Source organism: Rhopilema esculentum, chromosome 7, assembly GCF_057945365.1.
Source record: "Rhopilema esculentum isolate cy_ngs chromosome 7, ASM5794536v1, whole genome shotgun sequence".
NCBI classification, from domain to species: Eukaryota; Metazoa; Cnidaria; class Scyphozoa; order Rhizostomeae; family Rhizostomatidae; genus Rhopilema; species Rhopilema esculentum.
In genome coordinates, this window is record NC_142821.1 from 2,125,727 (window position 1) to 2,144,871 (window position 19,145).

The following is a 19,145-nucleotide window of genomic DNA, read 5'->3' on the forward strand; positions in this document are numbered from 1 at the left end:
CGAAGAATTGAGACCAGCTTAATCCAAGAATTCTCATTGATACTAGAAAACAGTCTCATTATTTCTGTAATTCATTGTGTTATGTTTCATGTCTATTTGATTCCAGTGACAACATATAATTGTCACACACCGCTTCTTTACTTTGTTTCAGTGTGTATTTACTTATGCACCTATAAAAATGATTGATATATATTACTTAAGCTAGAAAGTGCAGCCATATATAGGCCTATACTATATAAAAACTAAAGACGACCCCCTTTCCTATTGTTTTGGAATACGCAAATATAAGTAAAAAATGAACGATTGTGAATCTAACATGCCTACAAAAATACCGTTGATGTGATATTTCGGGCTCTCTCTATATGCTTTGCAGCAAATGAGGACTTAAAAGGGAAATCCTCGCATGTAATTGGAATTCGGAATGAAAAAGCCCTTTTACCTTAGCCTACCTATCTCCCCATATATACTTACTGTAGCTTAATGAAACCAAAAACTTTAAAAAAGCCATTGCAGATAAATTTGATGTATCATTCATTACCACTTTGTAAATACAGGCAAATTTAGCATAGACCACGGTTAGTTACTTCCACTGTCTGTTACCTTCATTTCACATTGTAACAAGATGTACTAGTAGGTTTGTAGGATGTTCTTACACGATGTTCTGTCTTACAGGGAATGTATAAGTAAGTTTGGTGCCACGTTTGGGCCTAAAGTTTGGGAAGCTGTGAATAGCTGCTTTGACTGTCTACCTATCGCTGCAGTAATTGATAAAAAGGTAAATTTCTTTTCGTGATATTTTAGCAGAAATAAAATTAAAATCTGAGACAATTGAAAAGTTAAGATGTATGGAAATTTTCTACATCGCCAGGACTCGTTCGTCTTTTTTAATTAAAAAGGTAATACCATTCGTAAAGAAAATTGAAACGCATCATTTTCATTCATAATCACTATCCAAAAAGACATAAATTAACGATTCAAAAACATATATCCCCTCACAGTTGTTAAACTTTACATATTTTTATGAAGCCTTCATTTTCACAGAGTACACATTATGTGGTCTTGGTTTGAGTGTCAGATTTGAAAGCCATAGTTCGCATCTTAAGTGTTTTTTAAAACCTACATAGTACAGATGTATACATTTTATGATTGGAACCTGGAAGAGAAGTTAACGATTCCAAGTTTTGTATTGCCTGGGAAGAAATATTTGTATGGATTTGTCAAAGGAACAGAAAAAAATCGAGATTGCAAAACATCTCGTATTGCTCCAAGAGTTTCATACAGTCAAGCATTTGGCAGGCTACCTAACCATACCGAAAGTTTGGTTCCGTAGTAGGACGTTATTAAGCATTTTTTTCTAGTCGAAATAACAAAGATTCGTATATGTGAATATTTTGCGAAATAAACAAAGTGTGTAAGCGGTAATAAGGTGAATCCGGTAGTCGTGGTAAGCTTTTCAACTAGCATTTCTTGGACACGTTCTCCTGAGGTATAGCTGCAACATCAGAACTTGTTTTACTCTTTTTGCAGATATTTTGCGTACATGGGGGAATACCATCACTCAAACATGGTCAAGGGATGTTGTCAGAAATCGAATCAATTCCAACGCATTTGAATGACCCTGAAAAGCAAAGTCCTCTTGCTTGGGATCTCATGTGGAGTGACCCCTTGAGGTTTGTAGCTTGAGGTTTCTTTTTCTTGTTAATTGCTTAGTTTGATTTTGCAGTGCAGTTCGGGGTATGTGAAAATTTGGTTAATTTATGCTGCTTTGCAAGGAGCCGTTAAGGTCCCTTTTATGTTTATTTTGATCTGATGCTGCTATTATCAGTTACTCATCTTCATTTGTTTGAGTTTAGGGCTTTTTTCCATTTCCTTGTAACTCTATTATTCTCACTTCAAAATTTCTAAAGTTACCCTATTTCTTTTATTTTAAGCCCCCTTGTTTATTAGCCAACCTCGCATATATGCTTTGCAAAATGAAGCTTTTGAATACAATTTCCTTTTTCATTCCCTCAAACTCGTTCTGGATTTGTTTGGTTTAGATACTTGATAAAGTTTCTCACGTCCTGCTTCACAATCCCTCTCCAATCAGAAATACACATCAAAAGTTTCAGATTATGACCAAAAAATTACGGACGATTGTTGTAAAGACCGATTTCTCTCACAGCCCTGCGTGCTTTGGTTTCTGTTTTTAATCATCTAAATCTGATTTACCTAGAATACCTTTTAAGTCTAGGTACATTTTAACCCAGCTTGGTGGAAACGATCAAAAACGGATTAGAACGAGCTTAAAGCAAACTGTCGTTTTCATAAACTCACTTTAAAGACAAATACATTTTAACCAGTTTTTAATTTGACCCAGGCTAGCGGAAAGTCACCTAAGTTGCAACTCAGAGATTCACGCTTAATGCAATCATCATACGTCTATAGCTCTTCCTAAACCTCGTTGATCACTTTACAGCAGACTAGTAAACAATGATTTTCATTGTACAGAACTAATTTTTCAATATCATCCAGAAAGCATTCTCCTAACCTCATCTTCTAGCTCGTTATTGGCTACATTCCTTTGGTCTTTATCTGCCCCTCTTTCCAGGATCATGACTTTTTATTATTTTAACTATTGTAAACTTTACATGAAAGCGACTTACTGCATTTTCAAACGAGTATAAGCTGGCTCATTCACAAGCCTCTCTTTTATATTCATAATCATAATCAAATAGATAGTCAGAGAAATTCGGAAGTCAACATTTTCCAGAGTTATAAGGTAGAGAGCTAAATAGTGTTCATACCATATTTATAATAGTAGAATTCATATGATATTCATAATAGTAGTAATATTAGATCTAGTAAGTTTTGTTCATATTATGTACATAAAATTAGGAATAGCGTTATTTTCATTTTTGTAATATTTATATCACATTCATATTGGCAGTATATTTTCAATAGAAAAAGTTTTTCAATCATTATAAGCGGATTGGGTTTTTTAGGGATGAAGACAGAGATGCAGATATTGAAAAAGATTTGCATGACAACAATGGATTCACTGGCAATTTCAAACGAGGAACCGCCCATATGTTCAGGTTCTTGTTTTTTAAATTGAATTTGTTATCTGTTAGGACAAAAAAATTTTTTTCGTCTTTTATGGTCTTTTTTCTCTGTGTTGTTATGCCCCATGACAATGACTATGACTAAAGGAAGGATAAAGAGATCTAGGTCTCAGGCTTTTTGGAGTGATTGTAGTAATTTTGGTTTGATATTATGGCTTCTCGTTCTTGAAGGCCTTCTACGTAAGGAAATTCAACGTGAGTTGAAAAAGCGGGTTTCGTTTCAAACTGACGACAAAAAATCTTTTGTTTCTGGTGAATTAATTCACATAAGAAACTCTCATCCCGGGATGAGATCAACTCACTCCCTAAACCTAGGTGGAAATTTAGGCACAGGCCAATTTTTTCTGACCAAGGGCAAATTGAAGAATTTGCACTGATTCTGTTATGCCAAACGTTCTGTAACTGAAAATAACCAGATTTGAACTCGCACCATTAAAACTTTCCCAACGTGCCTCTTTGAAAACATTTTTCGTCGGATTGAAAAGAATCATGAAAAACAAAAGGAGCTGCTTCAAAAGAGCTGCTTCAAATTTCACTGCGGAGAAATTTTATATGCATTTTATGACCAACTTCACTAGGATGGCCGTTTGATTCTCAAAACTCCCTTCCTAGATACCCCATTTTCCTAAGGTTTCATATGTTGAACAGTTTTTCTATTTTTAAACCAGTTCTGAGGCATTAGAAGATTTCTTGGACAAGAATGGATTATCACATGTTGTTCGCGCCCATGAAGTTCAACAAAAAGGATTCGAGGTATGATTTTTGCATGATACTGATCTTCATATTTACGGCTTGTGATATTCATTTTTGTTTATTTACAATATTTACATTGAAAACCCTTTCAACGTTTGAGCATAGCAAGAAAAAGGAAATGTTTAAGTACTAAAATGATGATAAGGTGGAGCCTCCATATAAAGAACACCGTTCGGATCAGTGTAATTGTCCGTTGTATAGAAGTGTTTGTTGTTTAGAGGTACCTTTATGGGTGTTTAGAGCATTTGTGAAAAATATATGTCTGTTGTTGAGAGATGTCTGTTGTACAGAAATGTCCGTTAATTGAGGTTCCACTGTATTATATAAAGATGGCTCTTTCTAGTGATCTCGTGTCCGGAATTATAACTTTATCTTTAGCAAGTGCTCTTAATGCTTTGAACAATTTTTCTTTCGTGGGATTGGCTGTTGTTTCATTTCTCATCATTCTATTTACTTGTCCTTTCATGAAGACAAAGCTTGCCGAAAAGGCCATAGTCTTGCTTTCCAATGTCACTGCATAGGCTGCATGTCCTTGTACCAAGAAGTTTTGACTGCGATTGCCTGTTTAAAAAACATTGTTAGGCAATATCAGTTGAATTCTTTGGTCATTTTGAAAACGATATAAGCTTCATGCGTATAAGACGGCTCTGTTACAACTCTGACTCCTTTGATGGCTTGCGTGTTAGGCAGCCGTATTGCTCTTTTTGAGTTTCAGCTATCATATGGCGCTGCACTGCAAAGATGAAATTGCGCTCCTCGCAAGATTCTAATCAATTTTTGAAAATGGGAAGGGCGTCCAAAAACAGTCTACCAATCACTTTAGTTGTGATTTCCGTTGCTGTCGTTTGTGTTTGATTATCACGAGTAAGAGGAATTCCTATAAGGAATTCCAACATTTCGCAAAGGAAAGTCAAGTTAAGGCTCATTAGTGTTAGAGGCAATTTGCCTTTCATATTTCCAAGGTTTGGTATCACGCGTCTGTGGTTTCGTTTCAATATAGCTTTGATATACTTAGTATTCGAAAAAAGAGTATTCTTCTGTGATTAGATAAATAGACGAAGTTATAAAAACTAGACTTTAGGATTTCTGTGTTGATGGGTTGTGTTAAACTTCAAGGCATTTGTTGAACCACATTTTTTCCCATCAGGTGCAGTTGAATGGGAAATTACTGACTGTCTTCTCGTCGTCTCAGTATTGCGGTGGCAAGAACGAGGCTGCTTGCATACTGGCTCACAAAAACCGACTGCGTACTATACGTTTAGATACCGGATAATAATATCAAAACCGCACTTGCTGTTCTCAATCATATTTTCCTATAATATTTTGTTCATTTTTCCCCTTGTGCAAAAGGCTTTTTTGTTCAAAAAGATCGTTCATCAGACACCCAAAGGTTGGATGGTATAGAACATTGATAGTTTTTGCCAAATTTTTGTAAATTAACCTATGGTTTGATTTTGTAATTAATGCTTAAAACGGTCGTTATTTTGGAAAGATGTTTAAATAAGTGAATTTTCGATTTTGTAAAACAGTTTATTTTAGGTTTCCCCTTTAGGTTGGCAGTAGGGATTAAGTTTAGTGAAAAGCTGATAAAAAAGTAAGAGATTTGCCGTAGCCAAAGCATTTCTGCTTATAACTCCCTCTTTGCCTAGTTTACTGTTAGTTTTTTTCCAGTTACTAACGATCTCCTTTGCCAGGTCACCTTTCATTAGTTCCAACGCTTTTAATCTCAATTTTATGAAGAATTTTCAGCCTATCAAAGATCGGGACATCGACGGGGCTTTCATTCAATTCTATATCGAAATTGTATTCCGTTTCAATTTTTATAAAACTTCAATTTTTTATGTTGAATTAGGTATATGCATACAACATGAATTAGATTTATCTTAAGATAAACTTGCTCTTGGAGTTGCCATATGGGCGTTGAGCGCCCGCAAACCCCTAATTCTTATAAATTTTTGTAAGCTGCCTGTTGTTAATGTTAAATCGTGTAAATGCATACATAGTACCTTGAATTTAAAGAGTGGGTGGTTGGAGGGTCAGAAAAGGGAATTTAGCGGTTAGGACATAGATGAATAAAACCTGATTTCCGTTTTACCTGTCATCATTTAGTTTCCTGACCAATCATGAGGAACTGGGGGCGCCACACATCCTGCTTTCCTTGTGCAAACAGCCAGTTACTTGGTATTTTTCCTCTTTATATAACTTCTTATAGGCAAATTAGCACTTGAACTTGATCGCGCCCCAAACCCTAGAAATTCTCACAAGAAATAAGAAACAGTGGTAGAGTACCAAAAGCCAAACTGTCCATAAAAACCTCTCGCGAGCTTTGCTATAAATTAAGGAGCTTTTGCTGTACGAAGTAATTGATGCAATCCAGTGTTACGTATTTCATAGATAAGCAATGAAAAAAGCAGCTCTCAAGCAACATTAATAAAAATTCAACACCTAATGAAGTTCTATTGCTTATGTCTTCTGGAGAAATTTTTGACAGTACTGTCTTTTGTTTTTCGTGGTTTTCTACCACGCATTTTCTGTGACAAGATTTTCTTCATAAAAACTTTTGTCGCGGTCGAGAGGTACGTTATTTGAAACCCAGAATGTTCATTTGAATGAGGTTATTTCATCTCTTACTGCCAATACTTAACCCAGTAAGTCTTTATTACCTTTCTGCTTATTCTGAACCACACTTACCTCACTCATTTTACCTTGCTCCTTTGAAATTTGTTTCTTCCATGCTAGGGTTCCGCCCTTTTTCCGCAGCTTGGAAACATGCAGATATGACTGTTCTGAAATGCTTGCAACAAGCGGATTTTCTCAAGTTGTGAATGAAATGCGTTTCCAGTGCTAGTTTGTACTTAGTGCTGTATCAAATCAAAAATTACATTTTTACTGTTTATACTGGGCATAACTTTACAGCTTGTTCAACTTAAGTGCTTGAGCTAGCGCTAATGAAAATGCTGAGTTTTCTAAAACTGAGTGAGGTTGCCTAGAATTGGTTTTTGTAGGGTTACAACGGCGGCACCAGTGAAGCCGTGGACCTGAAAGATAGATCCTACCGGACCTTGTGTCAAGGACGCTTTTGTGGCCGTTGAGGGAGACGCTATTGGGGCGAGATTCGGTCTTTCATTGACGATCCATTGGGAAAAAACTCAGCTTGGTGGCCATTGTTCCATCATAGTCATATGACTATGGTTCCATATTGTTTGTCCAACGTTTTTACAGAAGTTTTTTTTATAACTTGTTCTCCTGAATCCTCGTGGTTTCAAAAGACTTTCTGTACCTGACTAAACAAGCAATACTAAAATCTTGATTATAAAGTAAAGTTTGTTTACGGAGTAATTTTAGAGTGACTCGTGTGACTGTTTATTTGTTTTTCGAATGACCCTTTTATTTTTCAAAAGTGGAAGGAGACTTAAGAAGTGAAGAAACAAAAGTCAAATTTCCCATGAACATGATCTGTGATATTACAAATAAATTACATGAAATTTCGGCCAGGTGCACTCCACAAAGATTTACATACGTACAATTTTTCTATATTACATGAAATATTATACTTTATATCTTATTGTATCGAACAATTACTTCTAGTTCACTCCAATATACTTCAGACATGTAAAAAATATCAAAAACTAGTTGGAAATCTGTCCTAACACTTCGCTGCATTGTCACAAATGAAGTATTTTGAGACCTTTACAATGAAATTTCGCAGTGTTCTCATGAGCACGGGAAATCAAGGAGATTCGGATACCAATATAAACTTTCAGAAACAGCAACTGCATTTGGTTGGGGGTAAACTAAAGCAAGGGGTACTATTCGCCAAACCGAGGTCGGTTAAACCGAGGCTATAAACGATGATTGCTAGGGTTAGAGAATACAAAGCTAGGGTTTCCCTAGGAAGGCCTTGTTGCCATGGTTTCTATTAATTTCAATCTACACACCATCCATAGCTGTTAGAATGATAAAAATTTAAACATTTAAAAACAACTTCAAAGAACACTGAACGTGACAAGACTTCCTGACTTGCTGCCATTATCTCAGTAAAGTCAAAATGGTAGTGAATTTATGCGCCACGATGTATAGAATTGGTTTTTTTTGGATTTGGAATCAAAAGTCATTTAGGTTGGCAAACAGTGGAATAGCTTCGATGGCTAGTAAAATTATATTACTATGAAAACAAAAGGCTAATGTTTGTGAAATTGAAAATAAACGTGACTAGGCGTGTTCTACCGAATACAAATCCAACCCAGAGCTTTAAAATATGATCTGGTCTTGGGTTGACTTATAAAACCAAATTCTTTATTCGATATCTGCGTGAAGGGCAGGCATGGTACTCACCGCTTGGATTTGTATTCGCTCAATAAAAGACCAAACCTCGTACATTGCGATCCGGTATTTGCGATTTCTGTGTGACTTTGGTTAAGCCAACAGCGATCGAGAATGCTTTTTATCTTAAAGACAATGATTTCTACCAGATGCAGTATCTACGAGGTTTGGTTCCCGACTAGGTCTGCTTAAAATTAAAACAACTGTACGATAAAGATGCAAAATTACATCGAAATGCGAATTAATGTTGAAATACTTCAAAAGAAGCAAACGATGTCGATGAACTATCAAGTTATATTACATGCATCTATGCTGCGCTATATTAATTTAAAATCCCTAAAAACGTAAACTGTCCATGATGTGTTCTGCGCAAACCCCTGTGTAATAGACACATTGGGAGCCATCTGTGTTTGGAATTGTCAACAGACACAAATAACTATAAGTGCGATAACAAACATTTTTCAAGGGGAAATGCGAAAACAAACAAATCATAAACAATTTAATTTAAAAATACAAATTACCGCATAAAACTAGTGCTAAACAATCATTCCCCGTTTTAACGGTTTTAGTGACACGCCTTCAGCTAATTTTTGCATCAAAGGAATTTCTTGAGCGTGTGATAAAAATACAGCCCTTGTGAAAATGTACCAGCAATTGTGAAACGATTTTACAGATGTTGAGTAAAAAAGATGCAATGGCCTTAGATGCTAAATTGTTATTCGAAATATATTTTGCATCATGTTTTGATTTACAATTCAAAACCAGTGTTTTGTCATCAAACATTCACGCTACCTTTGATAACAGAACTGTTTAACCGACAGATAAGACTTTTTGAACGCAAAGGGTTGTCAGATGCAATCAAAAATGCAGCTTTGAAATGCAAAAGATGTCACCTATTGGGTGGGTAGGGGGCAACCTTTGTTTAAGCTGGCGACGATTTCGAATAATTTAAACAATTAGCTACGAAAACTAGCTACAAAAAATCGCGGGCTACTTGCGAAATGCCAGTAAGGTCGGCATCGAGTTGTAACGACTGTAAAGACTTAGAACTAACTTCAGTTAACAAGTTTCGACTTTCCGGACTTCCACATTCCGATGTTCTTCGGCTGCGCTTGGCGGTCGTGACTGGACCGGTCAAACTTGACGGTAGCTTTCTTTTTATGTTCGAAATGTTGCAAGAATCGGAAGCCATCAGCTCGGTACTTCCCCTAGACGAAGTATGAAAAATAACAGTTTCGATATACGCCGTCGATTCCTGGGAACAAAATTTGCCGAAATCGTCCAGCTCAACTCGTATTTCGGTTGTCCTTTTAAGCTGCGGAAGACCTGACTTTACAGGTACCTCGGGTGGTGTTTCTTCGCCATCTTCTTCAAGGACAGTCGTAAAACCCGAGCTGTCGTCGTCCTCTTCCGATGGAGTTTCGCCAGGTCTGGGCTCTTCATCAAAAAATACTGTAATAGTGCTGATATTGTCAGATTTAACCTTTTTTCCAGACCACTTTTGCAGAGCCATATGAATTAAACTATTAAAAGAAAAAGACAGATAAGAAAATTGAGTTTAGCATGGGTGACAAGAAGAGACGTATTTTTGACATTTCATTGGAGTTCCTTCTAATTTGCATCTTCAAATAACCATTCTTTAAAACACATAATTCTTAAAGGTAAAAGGCCAGACTTTTTTCAACTTCAGGATTACATGCATTCAGATGTGTTGCTATGAAATGAACAAGGGCGCCCTCGCGAAAATTTTCTTTAAAAAAATAGTAAAAAGAAGAAAAGGGCTACTTTCTGACATTTACAAGAGGTTTTGCGTCCCCCGAGCAACCCTGAGCCTCCCAACTCACCACCCCTGGCTGCACCCCCTAACGCTCTGGTATAGAACCCTTACCCAAGTCATATGAACAGAACCCTTCCCCGGATTTTTTTCGTATTACGCTTTGCAGTAATGGTGTTTTGCTACAACTCCAGGTGAATGTCGCCAAAAAATGATGCCGAATTGAAATTTACTCAAACGGAATACACTCGTGAAAACGAGGTCTAAATCTTCACTCACTTCGAGGCAGCGTCCGTGTTCTCTTGATCATTATTTTCGTGATCAGCAACAATATCAACAGCCTCTTGCGCATCGACAATTCCCCAGAGACCATCTGAAGCTAGAATCATGAACCAGTCTTCACCCTTTTTGATATCGAAACATTCAACGTCTGGTTCGGGAGATACGAGGTATTCGCCCCTTTCTTGATCATAGCTCCACAGATCACCTGAAAATTGCCAAATAATGTTTGAAAATAACAGCCAAGTATAGCAAAAATAATTTACAAAGGAATCAAAGCAAAGTGGTTGGTAAACTTGGCTTTTCTTATTCAGAAAAGAAAACAGCAATTTCGACTTCGATTTCAAGATAATTAGTATAAAGAACTACAATTATTGTGTGGCCTATTTGCCGTCATCACTGGGCATCCAAACGAAGATTGCCTAAATTCAAAAACACCCTTCGAAGATTCTAAGTAACACAGAGGCATAAGAAACAGAGAGAAACATGGAATGTTACCTAAAACACTACAACTAATGGGCACATAAGGATAGGCAAAAAAATGAAAGAGCAATATATCAGAACAACGTAAACTAAACAAATTATAAATAGTTACTTGTAAAAAGCTAAGGAGATCATGCTAGATAAGACATATCGTATTCATCTTACCAAGAGCACGAGAGACAGCCAGGAATGGGATATGCTCGAACTGCGCTCCACGCCGAGGTGTTCCGTTTGTTCTGCCGCTTAATATCGGCCGCTTCCAGACTACTCGCGCCACACCCTTAACAGTTGCAACGCACCCTCCTAATGAATTGATTCTGTTGATCGAGACAAATCATGGCTTAATTTCAATACGAAACAAATTTAGCATAAACCAACCACTCAATGTAGCACAACCTATGTATATATATACTCGTGGTAATTAGAACACAGAAGCTCTGATGCATATAAATCGCAAAGAAGCTGTTATTAATTTGATGTTTTTATGCAAAGACTGACAGCATTGTAGGGGTTTCTGAGAAATTTAATGGTAAAGAGGGGGCTTAATCGAATTATAACGACACTTTGAATAAAAATTTAAGATGTACGTTTATCGTCATTAAGATTTACCAATTGATAATATCGTTGTAAAGGATATTTAAGGGACAAACAGATTTTTCTTTGCAAGTCACATGAAACTTTAAAGGGTTGCTGCAAATTTTACATTGAATCGTACTGTTTGAGGGCCACCTATTCTCCTATCCAAATTTTTGAACCAAGAAGAAAAATTTCAATAGTTTCTTAGAATATTTGTATGCAATATGCTACCTTGATTTTTCCTCCGGTGCGTCAGGTTTATGCTCCGCAGTTATATAATGTGCCTCCACAGTGGTGCTATTCTTCCTGCGTTTAGCTAAAACAAGACCAGAATCACCAAGCTGCGCAACGTACAACTTCCTCCCTCGCAGTATAGCAACGGTAGCCGTCGTTCCGGATGTGCTCTGCATTCCATTTTTTCGCTTAGGCCAGTTTTCTACAAAAGAAAAAGTAACTGAAATCATCAAGATAGTATTTCATTGTGCTTTCTCTCACTTTTTTCAATACTTGACTTGCATTATTTGTTCATTTCCTCTCTAGTCAACAATTTAGACTTTGATAATTTTCTAAAAAAGGCCATGAAAGTTAGGCGTTGTAAGGATGTGGGTGTGGTAATGCTTTTTCCAAACTTCGTGTGGATTAAATCTAACCGACCAATGAGTGAAAGATAAGAATTTGCAGCGACTTAGTCGATATCCCGACAGCTGCATCGTCAAAATGAGATATCGTTTAATAAAGTATAGATGCAAGAAAGCTTATTTGACCTTTCAAAGTAACACACGCGTTGCATTTTCTCAGGGATGTGGTTTTCATGTTTAGAATTCTCAATCGCGTAAATGAGGCTTTAAAGAACCGTTCAAAATCATTTGAACAAGATAGAAAATTATACAAAAGGCTTTTGTCTTAAAAATGCTTGTTTTTCAAGGCTGTTTCAACCGCTATTCAACAGCACAGCTGTGGCAAAACAAATATTGAGAGAAAGCCGATTGAATGCCAGCTTACTATCGTGGCAAGATTTGATTCAATGGGAACAAGATCTTGGGGAGAGGGTATCACTTATTGACGTAAAGATGCATTTTGGCCCAAAAAATTCTTCTTTAATAAGATTAGTCTTAAATATAGCAGCAATCTTTGTTTCTTCAATATGAACATATATGTACGTTATATATGAAAGTATTTTCGGCGGCTTTTGATTGACAAAGGACGGCGCACGCCATCTTTTCTTTTTTGTGGCAAATGGCCAGAGGGGTAGCTGTTTTGTTCCAGCGGCTGTGACTAGAGATAGAGTGCAATGAAACGTTAAATTCAAGTTTTATAATCTACCTGTTACAAACAAAAACGCTAGGCCAATTGGAGAGGTGGTTTTTCCAGTTATCCAGCTATGAAAGCACACCATTTTCTAAACATCCCCTACCATAGATAGCCCTACTGAGAAAGCAGCCCATACAATATATTATATACTATATCAAAAAATATCCAATTTTCTTTCAAATGTTCGATACTTCAACAATAAACATTGATAAACAGGTCTCAGGAAACAATGATAAACAGGGGGCATTGACTGGGAAAGATAGTACTCAAGGGTACACGAAAATTATAATGTTGTTGGACCAGACAAGACGAACACAAAGGACCAAAAAGTGGCTACAAAATACTGGGGGTCACTCCTGCCCCCCATCTGTGTTCCCCTGTGTATAGGTATCAGTGAGACTCTACTTCGAAACTCTTTCTCAACACCCTGCACATGGAAAGTGCTAAAGACTGGTTGCATATTATTCTTTCGACAATATTTGGTTTTACTAGTGGCAATTACTGACACGTCAGACATTTAAACGGCGTGCTTTGGCGTGTCGGGTATTATTAGGAAATGGTTTTTGTATCCATACAATACTCACGCTGATATTGTTTCAGCTTTAATTCACAGCAGTTTTCATCTCATAGAAGAAGTGGCAATATTACACAATTATTAAACCGTTAAAACAAACGATATTGGAATATTTTGGCGGTTTATGGTGAAATATGCGATCTGTTTCCATGGAAAGGGGATGTCCTGGCTCTCGATCAACGTAGGCTTTTTAGGCCTGCCATGACGTGCCCGCGTTAATTTAATCTTTTAAACTAGAAATAGCTCTTGCTAGTACTGCCCGCAAACAATTAGTTCCTTGATAATGATTGTTTTGAAAATGTAGGTCAGGATATTCGAAGAAGACACCATCTTGGGTTTTCACAATTCTATAAAAACAGCTGCTCTAGTTGAAGCTAAACTATTCTTTTTATCAAGAATTTTTGGTTTTCAGTTTGCCTTTGATTTAAGTCCAACGCCCTTTTGAAAATCATGAAGTTTTTCGAGGGTTTGACATTTATTTTTCGATAATCACGACAATCATAACTTTTGCTCGTACGGTCTCGAGTTTTTGGGAGAAAAGTGTGGCATTCGACTGGTTTTGATTCCCAAAACTTCGAATCAAAACTTCCATCTATTGCGGAGAACCGAGCTGTGATGCAGCACCGTTTTCGTGCCAAAAAAACCGAAGGCCTTTAACAGAGTCTTGGCAGAGCAACGCTCCGAAGATAATTCCCTTCCGCACAAAGAGGTGGCGGTTAACGACCTCCTCGACAAAGCCGATTGATTGACAATGAAATTGATTGACAGTTGTCATGGCAGCAGAAAAGTGACAAAATCTGCTGAAAAAGTGCTGACAACATGAACTGAAGCTTCCATATGCTACTTATACGCGGGGCAGACTATAAGCCCTTCACTCGCGCGCTATCGCGCGCGAGTTGCGGGCAATTATTCATCAGTAGGAGATTCAGGGTTTGGCATGGCCTAGCCACATATAATAACTGCCTGTGCAACTAAAAATAGCTTGTATGGATATAAACAAAGTGTTTCTTACCAATAACATCCCACATTTCTGAATGTGTTTTGAGAAAAGCCTCTTTGATCGCTCCTTTAACTTTTTCTGGGTCATCACTCTCAAAAGCATCCATACTCGATAGAGTTCTCCACAAACGCCTCTCGGCAAACCTAGCTGCATTTTTGCCTCCATGGCCATCGAAAATTGCGAAGAAAGTTCCTTTGACCGGGTCATTTGATCGACAAGTTTGAGCGATATCTTCCATGTAACGCCGGGTTCCTTTATTTAGACTCTTAGAATATCTGAAAGCCATATTGCTATCCACAACAGTTCGAACTTGATCCATCTTCAAAGTTTCTCTTTAAGAAAATACTTCTGGCGAATATTTATATCTTTAACGTTTCCTGAATCCTCTGCTTCTGGTAATGTTGATCACCTTTTAGTGCCAATAGGCGCGTAGAAATTGACAACGGTTTTATTTCTCGATTGTTCTCCTATTCTTTTATCGAATCCATTCTTTCCCGCAAACACACTTACTCGCTTTCTCACGTCTACTCTTGCACTAATGATTGGCTAAGGATACAATAGCTATTATCCTAAGGCGCTCAAGACATTTTCTGATTGGATAACTCAACAATTATTACATAGTAAAAAGCAATGGACTTTTGGTTTCACGGAAGGCGATACGAGGCAGGTAAGAACAAGCCTCGCGTTAGTTGTCTCAGGTGACGAATGACGTAAGTAAATACATTGCTTTTGGCCTGGAGTAAGCAATATTTTTTCAACAACATTTGAAAAGAAAATCACACGAAATGTAACTGCTGAGATTGAAAAATAAAACTGTTTTTTCAATCAAATTCATCACAATTTTCTCTCTGTGGCAAAGTGATGCGAAAAATGAATACAGACTTTGATAAAAAAATCTCTGCATCAGAGAACATCTGCATTCAGATTTCTATAATTTCCAAAAACACTGTATTCCAAAATTTTATCACATTTCAGGCTCCATTCGGGTAGTTCTATCTTAGTGAAGCAATAATAATCGGCAAAGATCCATACTAAGCCCCCCTAAACGTTAAATATCTGCTACGCCCATGATGGTGAGCCCCCAAAATCTTGACGAGATTTATTCTTGACGAGACTTTTCATATTTTTCCATTTAGACGAGAACCCTCGCCATGAGATTCAATCATCAAAAAAGTAATTCCCCCTTTTCTTAGGTAATTCATTGTCCTACCTCTCTATTTTCATTTTATGGGTTGCCCCGCCGGGCCCTACCACATCCCCCACCGCTGACGAGCAAAATTCTACTCTTACCCCAAAACCAAAATATCTAAGCCACTGTAGGACTCTTTCAAAAAACTATTATCACTAATAAAACTATTGTCAAAACGCAGAATATTATCAAAATATTGCGATGAAAGAGCTAAACTATTGCAACTGCGTAAGAAAAGTGCAGTATGTGAGAAACAACCCATCTATCCCTTGCAATAAGCCAGGATTTTTTGCCTAAACCTCATACCTAATTTTAAAGTTAAATTTCTTTGCACATTTTTTTGAAAGTAGGAGGTTTCGGACGGGACCAGGGGCGAAAATACCGGGGGGTGTGGGGGGGTGTGACACCCCCCAATCCAAAAAATAGTCGATTTCGCAGGGCAATCGAAGATTTCGCAGGGCGCCAAGAAGAGCTTTATTGCCACGCAGAAACGCCACCTCTGAAGTTCGTAAAGGGCCGTTTAGGAATTTTGAAATGGAAATATCGTATTTTTTATGAACCTCCCTTCCTGACATTGCATTTTAGGGAACGGAACAGGTATGTGAGGAAAAGCTCCGTTATTTGCAAAGCGAAAGCATTTCTTACCGAAAGTCATAGCCAATGGATGCAATGATAGATGCATAAGTTTATGAGGGCAAGATTGAGTCCATGCAAATTAATTTAAGTTGTAAATTATTTTCATGACAGGTACGGCGCCACTGGGGGGAATAGAGAGCTGAAAGCCCCCACTTTGGTCAAGAAAAGAATTTTTTATCATTTTATATATTACTTTTTAACAGTGCATGAACTAAAAAACATAATAAATCGTTGAGATACCAATTTTGTTTCATCTAATTGCTAAATTTTTTACGTATATTTTTATCATTTTTCTTTTATTTGCATTAATTCAGAAAATCATTTTCTGTATCATTGCAATGTTTTTATTTTGGATGGCCTTCTCGATACAAGAAACTGCAGATTTCTGTTCAGGAAAAAAAATTCTCCAAATCAAAGCAACATCTTCCTCTGCCATTCACAACTATGTGCAATCTGAAACGAAAGGTTGCCGTTTCTTTCCTTCCCCAACGTTTAATACTAGAGTTTTAGCATGATATTCCCCCTCCCTATTTTTCCCAATAAACAATAATATTTTCAATAAACAATCAGTTTTTTTAGCACAATAGTATTTTGCTAAATTTCTATTGTCTGAAAGATGCTTTTTAGCCCTTTTACAAGGTATAATTTCAAAAAATTTTTTCACGTCGGACCCAACCATGGTGGGTCCTCCTACATCACTAAACTTGATTCTTAGTCCCCCTGGGCTAAATTTCGTTGCGCTGTCTACATCATGTATCCCCACACCCCCCCCCCATTAGCTGTTTATTAGTTAATATTTTGCAAACCAACATTAAATGAAATGAATGAAAAAAATATGCTCACGTAGAGAAATAGATATTTCATAGGCAATGAAGTTTCAAGTTTGTTTTTATTGCTTAGAAGTTTGTCCTTGGTAAAGACCAGTGTACACTGGTAAAGCTTTAGTAACCTATAGACAAACCGTTGCTACGAGGTCTGCAGAGCACCACTCAGTTTTGCAGGGCAGAAACCCTTTTCACCCCCCCAAACCTATTGGCCAAGTTACGCCCCTGGACGGGACCCTTGAGAATGTTTGCTGACCACGCCCTTCATTTACGTTTTCAATGTAATGAAATCATAAAGAAATGAAAAGTAACTTATTAATGTAAAGAACTCATAAAGTAATGAATTTCTCATAAATTGTGCAGCGAAATCGTTTTATCACTTCACACTTATGCTGTTTATCACTGCACAAAACTGTTTTACCACTGCACCAATTGCTTATCACTGCACATTTTAATTAGATATGAACACCATACAATTTTTGGTGGTGAGCCCTTTTGAAAATTGACCTAGCGATAAAAAGTTCCGAAAAAGCCCTTATAAATCGTGCAAAGGTCATCTTAGGGAATAATCCAATAGTCTTAATTGAATTTATGATTGAAGAAAATCACATTTTATGCTACAAAACTTGCAGGCAAAGATTCCGTAAGGGAAGAAAAGGCAGCACGAGTATATCAGTAGGGGCTTTTAAAACAAATTCAGGGGCACTAGTATCAATTTTGCAGAGTACCATAAATTATCCATTTACCCCAAGGGCGCATGCAGTTGTGAACATTTCTGTACGGGAATAAAAACTTTTTCGCTTTTACATTTACATGACAAAATTCAAGCATCTTTTAGCATTTGACACTAAAAAGGCATAATATTTCAATAGCCTTCTTATGCAACAAAACTAAACTTGTAAAAACTAATAATAATTTCTTAAATTCTTCCACATTTGAACGAAGTAAACGCCCCAATAATTTAGTTTAATCTTGATATAATAACTTTTCATAGATATGAGATATCTTATTGGTGAAAAATAAGAATTTGAAAATTGTTTTGTTATACATTTTCAATGTGGTGTACCCGTTGTATAAAACTTCAAATAACGTATTCTCTCAAAGGAGAACAGAGGGAGCTCATTTAATTTTTGGTCTCAGAGGGGGCGCTCACTAGAGAGGAGCGCTCATTAGAGAGGAGCACTCATGGGCGAGGAGCGCTCACTAGAGAGGAGCACTCATTGGAGAGGAGCGCTCACTAGAGAGGGGCGCTCATTGAAAATAGATAGAAATCCACAAAAAACTTAGCTTTGAAGTTCAAATGATAATTTTTGTACAAAAATTAATAATCCATTTGCATCACAGTGGTTGCAGGCAAGACATTTACAAGATGTAAATTTTATCAGAGTTGGAACCCTCGTCGATCTGTATGAATTCTGGTGTGGCATCTTGAAAATCATATTCGATACCATCTAATGAGTTTTTTGTCGGCATTTGTAGAGAACTTTCTCAATTGAAACAACTGAGGTTTTCTTATACAGTGATATAGAGTGACCGACTGATACAGTGATTTGCAGGTCTCCATCTGTTTTCATTATAATGGGGGGGGGGGGCGTTTATTGTAGAGGGGTGGTCATTCAAATTTTTGCTCAAGAAGGGGCGCTCATTAGAGAGTGGCGCTCATTTGAGAGAGGGCGCTCATTAGAGAGAATACGGTATACTAAATTTCTGTGGATGAGGGGCCGATGGGTAGTTACGATTCATTTTGTACTTCTTTGCAAATATTTTGGTTGGTCGGCTGTTTTGCAGCTATCATGATTCATTAACATCAGGTTTTATTACAAAGTTCAGCGAAAGTTTAGTTTCTAGAGAATTATACAGCCTTGCAGGCTTCCTATCATTTTTTGCTTTGATTTTGTGCCTTTCGTAGTTGTTTGTAGTTTTCTAAAAAAAATTATACAAATAAATGATTTTCATTCAGTTTTGGTGCTCATAGAAACATTAAAATTATTCTCTTTTTTCTGTTGTACTTGCGTTTACTTTTTGACAAGGCGCGCAGTAACTTTTCAGGTATTTTATAAACTGCAGAATGGGACAAGGCAGAGCAGAATACATCACCCGTAAAAGCTTTTATTGTAATTAGCCATTTCCATTATATTACCAGGATCGTAAAGATTTCAAGGCGCAATCAAAACGTAACACGCAAAACATTAATCTACTCAACATTTTAAAGTTTTTGCTTTCGTACTGTTTTTGAAAAGGGGAACAAAACCACGTCAGGTTCATAAGCATCTTTTGACAGGTTCATAAACATCTCTTTCCCTATCCTTACACCCATAT

The 19,145-nt window shown here is 37.0% G+C and overlaps 2 protein-coding genes across 2 annotated transcripts in view; one reads left to right on the forward strand and one right to left on the reverse strand.

Moving 5' to 3' along the window:
* Positions 1–13,948, forward strand: part of LOC135683284 (uncharacterized) — a 28,833-nt gene extending 14,885 nt beyond the window's left edge. The window contains exons 13-17 of the mRNA XM_065198494.2: positions 673–775; positions 1,528–1,670; positions 2,985–3,077; positions 3,773–3,857; positions 5,005–13,948. Coding sequence (XP_065054566.2) covers positions 673–775; positions 1,528–1,670; positions 2,985–3,077; positions 3,773–3,857; positions 5,005–5,130 — 550 coding nt within the window. The 3' untranslated portion in view covers positions 5,131–13,948. The remainder of the gene's footprint in view (positions 1–672; positions 776–1,527; positions 1,671–2,984; positions 3,078–3,772; positions 3,858–5,004) is intronic.
* On the reverse strand, positions 7,292–14,703 carry LOC135683286 (protein phosphatase 1D). The gene is made up of 5 exons (XM_065198498.2): positions 14,190–14,703; positions 11,524–11,728; positions 10,882–11,033; positions 10,234–10,441; positions 7,292–9,703 (listed from the first exon to the last, which is right to left on the reverse strand). Exons 1-5 carry the CDS (start codon positions 14,494–14,496, stop codon positions 9,154–9,156), a joined length of 1,422 nt encoding a protein of 473 aa, XP_065054570.1. The 5' UTR covers positions 14,497–14,703; the 3' UTR covers positions 7,292–9,153.
* Between the last annotated feature and the right edge of the window lie 4,442 nt (positions 14,704–19,145).

Excerpts from the sequence above, each read along its gene's own strand:
- LOC135683286 (XM_065198498.2), bottom strand. The coding sequence starts at position 14,496 with ATGGATCAAGTTCGAACTGTTGTGGATAGCAATATGGCTTTCAGATAT. Across the intron at positions 11,034-11,523 it reads GCACCGGAGGAAAAATCAAG|AATCAATTCATTAGGAGGGT; the intron begins GTAGCATATTGC and ends CTCGATCAACAG. Across the intron at positions 9,704-10,233 it reads AACACGGACGCTGCCTCGAA|TTTAATTCATATGGCTCTGC; the intron begins GTGAGTGAAGAT and ends TTCTTTTAATAG.